The sequence below is a fragment of the Myotis davidii genome, unplaced genomic scaffold (assembly GCF_000327345.1).
Source record: "Myotis davidii unplaced genomic scaffold, ASM32734v1 scaffold847, whole genome shotgun sequence".
In the NCBI taxonomy this organism is placed as follows: Eukaryota; Metazoa; Chordata; class Mammalia; order Chiroptera; family Vespertilionidae; genus Myotis; species Myotis davidii.
The window spans coordinates 200,200-207,052 of NW_006298049.1; the positions used below are offsets into that span (position 1 = coordinate 200,200).

Genomic DNA, 6,853 nt, shown 5'->3' on the forward strand with positions numbered 1-6,853 from the left:
CAGCAGGAGAAACACAGCAAGGAAGGCTGAGCACCCCCGGAAGGGCTCCCAGTCTCATTTGTGTCATCAAAGAAGCCATCAGCAAATACGTACTGCCTACTATGTAGACAGTAAACGCTGGCGGACAGATAGACATGAAAGATACGCTCTCACCCTCAGGCGGCTTACAGCATATCGGGGAGTGAAAGGCGTGGTGACAGCAGGTGCTACAAGCGTTCAGAAGAGGGCAAGTGGGTTCTCAGGGGAGTGGCAGCTCAACTCCTGACCTCTGAAGAGGACAGTCACTGCTTATAGGTCTGTTCATGTCTCTCTCCTTCTCTCCCTTCTCCTCCCCTCGCCCCCTCCACCCCACGAGTAGAAAGAAAGGAAGGGGTAGGAAAGCAAGATAAGCAAAGTGACATTAGATGAATGGCTCTCTTCCTGACACCTAGAAGGTTGAGAATCTTTCTCTGAATAATCCAAATAAGCCTGGCAGGCTGGAGTCAGGACAACCAACGAATGAATGACCACATTGTCATAAATGGAACGAGATACATCAGCATCCTGTAAACTGCTCGGTCCTTACAGAAATGTACGCTGTTACTGTTGCTGTGATCACCATTCAGAGTTTCACTTGATCCAAACTATGCCAAAGAGACAATCATGTCTTTTTGGACAATAGTACACACTCAAAATTGTGGATTCTTTTTATTAAAACAAACGTGGACACCTTTAATGGAGTCATTTAAAAGAGGCGTTGAGAGTGTCCCTCCTTCGTAACTATAAAGGGCGTCGTGTGAGACTAGGAACGTGGCTCTGCCCTGCACTGATGTGAATAAAACTACCCAGTTTCCCAAAAGGTAGGACAGAGACACCACTTACCCAAGGTTTTCCTGATCAGATAGAGCTGATCCACATCGGATTTTCCTGGCCACAGAGGCACCCCTGACAGCAGCTCAGCAAAGACACAGCCAATTGCCCAAACATCTACTGGGGGGCCGTACTGCATGTCCCCCACCAACAGCTCGGGGGAGCGGTACCACCTGGTAGCCACGTAGTCTGTGTAGTAGTCACTTGGTCCAGCTGGCAGTGATGGGACATGGGAAACAGAGAGAACAGTGCAAATGTGGAATCAAAACCGGGAGGGGGAAGACCTCAGACATCCAGCTGTGCCCCATCATGTGGCTTTTCTAAATCACTGGTCCTCAATACGAATTGCACATTAAAATCGCTCGGAATATAGAACTTTCAACATGACTGATGCTTGGGCCCCACCCCGTCCAATTAAACCACGATTCCTGGGCGGGGGAATCAGTACAGTTTTTATAGTTATAATTCCCCATGTGATTCTAACTTGCAGCCAAAGTTGAAAACCTCTCTTCTAAAATAGTACTTCCGAAAAGTACGATATAGCTGGGCAATAGCATACATGTTTAAACTACTGTATGTGTCTACCTATTTTCAGTAATCATATAATTGTAATTTATAGTAAGCTAGTATATATAAGAACTAGCTTTCGATAGCATTTAGATCATTTATTATATCAAGAATCTTTCCATCATTTATACTTAAGAGAAACGTCAATACTCACTCAAAAGTCGGGCAAATCCGAAGTCACACAGCTTAACCACTGAATGTTTTGTGATGAGGATATTTTCTGGCTTCACATCTCTATGTATGCACTAGTCACAAAAACCGAACCAAAACAGATTGTTAAAGAGCAACTACACTGTGTGGGATCAATAAAACACATGAATAATGAGCAAAAATAATTGAGAAATTCTCACTGGCCTTTTGGATAATAGGATGAAAAATACCAAAATTGGCAAAACGTAAGCATGCAGTGAAACTAGTACCACACCTATCATAGCCGGAATCATCCTACATTCCTGAAGGTCCCAAAGGGACCAACAAGGGCACCCAGGTAACTTTACATGATAGTTAAACACTTTTTTAGTATAAGTATGTCTTACGGAGTATTTGGCATGTACTAGTGTGTAATCTGGCAACCCTCCGTGAAAGGGAAACATGGAAAAGCTTGGACAGGGCTTTGCTGGAGCCACAGGTTGGTGCATAAGCGGGACTCATAGTTGAGTTGTTTAACAGAACAGAACACCGTCCGCCTGGTAAACAGGACGCGCGCTGGGCCTGCCGAGATAAGCTGGGGAAGAGAAGGGCGGAACCACGAGCCTCCTGCGAGGCTCCCTTCCAGCTCTGACATGTGTCCTGACAAGATAAACAGGAGGGGGCCGCGCTCGCCCTCTGAAGAGAGTCGCTAGATGTCAGCTCCGTCCCACACACAAGCGTTCTCGGAGCTGCATCCACCCCACAGTTAGACTCAGGTCACCTGTGGTTTCCAAGCCACAGCTGACGGTTTCACAGGGAGATGTTGGAAGAATGCTTAAGAATCTTCACATGATTTTCTGATTAAATACTTTTCTTGGCAAAGAACAAATCAACAACTTGGTTAACAATTACATAAAAACAACTGGGTGAAAATGCTTTTCAGGGTTCCCAATAAATAATCCTGCCCTCGTCCAAGCTTGTTCCTCCCCGGAGAGGGCTGTTGGCTCCTCCTGCAGGAGAGACCCCCTTCGGCTACGGCTGCCACCCTGGGGCATTCTTGCCTTTCTGGCATTTGGAAAGAGGACAGCGGCTCTTCTTGGGCCTGGCCTCGTACTCTGTCCAAACGACCTTCAGGGTGAGAGAGCAGTGTCAATGTTCCCCCAAAGGGTATTCATGATGCTGGAAAACATTTGGGGAGACAATTTCTGAATTATTTTATTACAATCTTATCTGCTTCTCAGCAATTAACGGCCCTGAGATCCCTCCACTCTTCACCACTGGCTCCCATGTCACTATAAATGGCACACCCATGGGTATCACGGTGACAGATGGTCAGCAGGACTTGTAAGCAAGAATGTGCTCCTAGTCTGTTCTGGGAATTCTTTACAAGTTTCTACACCCTCCCCCCACCCGCTCATGTGGCCAAACAGTGTGGTCAGTGGCTCTCCAGGGAACCGTGGTATGCACTGGTCCTTAGTGTCTCGGATTTTCCCCACCAGGGCCTTTATGCAGCCTCTTGCTCCCCATCCTGAACCCTACTCTGGGGAAAGCGCTAAGCCTCACTCACAGTAAACAGCAATAGAAAGCGTCCATGCTGCCCTGGCTGGTTTGGCTCAATGGACAGAATGTCGACCTGGTGACTGAAGGGTCCCAGGTTCGATTCCAGTCAAGGGCACATGCCTAGGTTGTGGGCTTGATCCCCAGTAGTGGGCGTTCAGGAGGTAGCCTGTCCATGATTTTCTCGCATCATTTATGTTTCTATCTCTTTCTCCCTCTCCCTTCCTCTCTGAGATCAATAAAAATATATTAAAAATAAATAAATAAAGCACCCATGCTCCCTTCTAGACATGCATTTTGACAAAGACTGTAGCTTCAGCGCGGTGGAGACTCGGTAGGGAAAAGCGCTCACTACTGTGCTATTTTCTCCATCTGGGAAAGCAGCGTCAGGGAAAGCCATGCAGATCAGGCCCACCAGCTAACCTGGCCCCAGCAGCCAGTAGGTCGGCATACTGCAGTCAGGCTGCCCTTGTGGCCAAGATGGAGCTGTAACACTGGAACTGGCTTCGTGTGCAGGGAGTGGGCAGTGCTGTACCGGAGGGGCAGCAGGCTTCCAGCATCTGTGAAGTCAGAGCCTGGGCCCACTGCCTCTGCCAGGCCCTGCTGTGCCCGGGAGTGGCACAGGCTTCCACTGGGCTGGCTCGTCCCAGACCTGGCACTCATATCTCAGCAAAGCAGGCACTAGCATGGGGCATTGTGCGTGGGACTCCGCCTCCTGCAACTGCATGGGCAGGAGTCACGAGGGGTTCCTCTCCCTAATTTCAGAGCCTTCTGAGGGTAGTAGACCCATGCAGACTCCAAGTGGATGGGATGCTACCTTAAATCTGAGTAGCTTCTGATGAATATAAATCATAAAAATGCATCTCTTAGGTGACCCGAACAAGAAGGAATCGCCAGGTTGGCACATTTAGCCTCCACATACCCTAACCAGGCTTAAGGAGATTTGGATGAAAAATTATATCCACAGAAGCATGACATAAACTTTGAACGAAGGTTCCGCCTCAGCTTAAAGGCAGCCTTCTGATTTTTTTTTTCAAGGGCGATGATGAGACTTACATTGTGTTTATGGCAAAAATTCACAGCTTGCAATGTCTGCCAAGTTATGCTCTTCACGAGATGCTCTGGTACCCTAGTGAAAATAAAGAAGCAGCACAAACACATTCTTTAGTGTAGCCTTGGAATTCAGCTCAAAAAAGAAAAAGGAAAAAGGAAACTAAGATAGGCTTGAATAGTGCAAACTCCTAGGCCGCACAGAAAGTCATCTAACTCACTGACCCGTCATTCCACAGGCCCAACATGAAGAACATGTGACCGGCACACGGCTGAGCTCCGGGGACAGCAGGCGAACAACAATACCATCTCTCCTCTGCTGCCACAGGGAGGGACCATGAAGACCCACAGGACTTCAAGTCTTTATGACCGCTGACCTCAAACATCAGTGACACCGCTGGTACCTGCCTGGTAACTTGAGCTCCATTTCTATAAGAGGCTTTTTGTTGCTGGGAAGCTAGTTAATTTACAGCGTAAAATAGGTTGTGCATTTTTGCAAGTGGCCCCAAGCTAGTGGCCTTGCCGCGGAGCTCATCTTCTCTGTGTGCACACGTGGCTTCTCCAGGCTCCCGCGGCAGGATGCTTGTTAAGGTAATGGAGACTCTGGTGAGGACAGGGAAGAGGTTTGCATCACACCCCATGTAACAGAAGTGAGTGGTGATCACTTCTGGGCCCCTGATTCTTTCCCACACGGCTCCTCCCTGGGAGCTGGCTGCATCTCCCCTCCCCTTATCTTTTGCCTGTCCTCTTTCACAGCACCTAAACTTGATGCCACTGCTTCCAGCACTTCTCTGACTTTAAGCTTATATAACAGGGCACCCAGTAGCTCCAGCAGGTCCCTTGGGCAAGCTAGAAAAAAGCTCTTCCCGGGGGAGGATTTTTTTTTTTAATTAGGCAATGAGTGAAATGGACTACAGAAAGTGTACATTTATATTCAGAGACCCCCACCCACCAGCTGAGCCTAGTGTTCTTATGAGTCAAACATTAAACAATGTTGCTGTGGTCCTCCACCAGAACGAAAATGTGAGCCAGGTGTGGGGGTGGGGGGACGAGCAGAGATAAACCAAAGAGCTTACATTCTAATATGCATAGCCCATGGACACGGACAATAAGGTGGTGAAGACCTGGAGCGGGGGTGGGGGGATGTTGGAGGGAGGTGGGTTAAGGGAGGGAAATGGGAGACATCTGTAACACTGTCAACAATAATTAAAAAAAAAAAAAAGAAGAAGAAAAAGTAAGCCAGGGAGGAAACTCCCGAGTAGCTATGTTAAGGTGACCAAAAAAAGTCACTTCCAGCCTCTGAGAGGGCTGCCAGGTCACTGTTGTCACAGACCAGATGTTGAGGAAATCCTTTCAAGCAGAGAAGAGGATGCTTCGATGGTGGGACACGTGCAGGAGGCCACTTCCAGGAAGACCGGCAGGGACATTTCTGCACCTGAACTATGCCCCTGGGCTTCGAGCAGCTTCTCTCCCAATTCTCTTCCTTATCCTAGTGGCATGGCCACACAGATGCTAAGAAAAAGTCTCCCGTCTAAAGAAGGGAGCGTGGAGGACCAACCAGTTAACCCCAAAGAGTCCCGAGAAGGCTCAGGAAGTAACAGCTAAGATCTCTGTGGAGGTGGGCGGGAAGGGGTGTGGACAAACCTGCTTGGGAAACAATTAAACCCCCAGCCCCTTCCCCTGTTCTACTCCAATAAGAAATGCTTCCCCCCAGTAGTAGAAGGCTGCAGTTTGTTTTCTGGGGAGCATAAAATCGAGGGCGTTTGGTTCGCTGTGACGGTGGATTAAAGCAGGGGATTAAATGACTGCCGACACGAAGTACAGAATGTGGAGACTCCCCAGCCCTCTTCCTGCACTAGGTCCTGAGAAGGCTGGCAGCCAGACTTTACTCTTGAGGTAAAATATTGGAAGACTTTTTTGGTGGAGCTCAGGAGGGAGGGTCTGAAGATTGGGGTTCCCCCAGCAAAGGGCCCAGCCAGATAACCCCACAGGGACGTCCCAAGCTTCTGAGAATTCCCTACTCTAAACCACAGACATACAAGATTCTATTTGCCCAAGAGAGTCTCAAATAAGAGGGTCAGAGACCAAAACAAACAGAAAAAGGGCCACTCGGAAGAAAGAGAAACGATGGGGAGTGAAGGGAACATTAAAACACAACAGGGATATCCTCAGAGAAGATGGCAACAGGAAAGCTGCTGCATCCGTGAAGCAAGAACAGGACACCGTAAACCCCACGGGGACCAGAGAGCCAGACCTCCAAATAATAGAAGGTCCAGGAAAAGAGAAAACAAAGGCTAGGAAATCAAGAACAAAACAATTAAATTTTTTTCCCCCTCAGACAGAAAGAATCCGCCAAGTGCCTCAGTAATGGACACAAAAAGCAAGGCCCATGATTTTCAAAACTCAGAATGCAGTGAGTAAAGAGAGGATGCTACAAGCTTCAGGAAATAAGAAACAGAACTTCACAAAGAAGCCGAAAATAGAACGACAGCAGACTCCTTAACAGCACTAGGAGAGAGAAGGCCCTTAAAAATGCCTCCAAAATTGAACATCATGGTAAGCCATTCAGAGAAAGACAAGTACCATATGATTTCACTCATATGTGGAATTTAATGTGCAAACGGAACTGCCAAGCAAAATAGAGACAGACTCATTGCTAGAGAGCAGGCAGGCAGCTTGAGACGGGGTTGGGGGTGGATTG

The 6,853-nt window shown here is 48.0% G+C and overlaps 1 protein-coding gene across 2 annotated transcripts in view; it reads right to left on the reverse strand.

Annotated features, from left to right (window-relative positions):
- Positions 1-6,853, reverse strand: part of CDKL1 (cyclin dependent kinase like 1) — a 47,617-nt gene that overhangs the window by 8,825 nt on the left and 31,939 nt on the right. For both annotated transcript variants that reach the window (XM_006773762.2, XM_006773760.2), the window contains exons 3-5: positions 4,159-4,231; positions 1,571-1,661; positions 862-1,062 (exon numbers count right to left, since the gene is read on the reverse strand). In XM_006773762.2, coding sequence (XP_006773825.1) covers positions 862-1,062; positions 1,571-1,661; positions 4,159-4,231 — 365 coding nt within the window. The remainder of the gene's footprint in view (positions 1-861; positions 1,063-1,570; positions 1,662-4,158; positions 4,232-6,853) is intronic.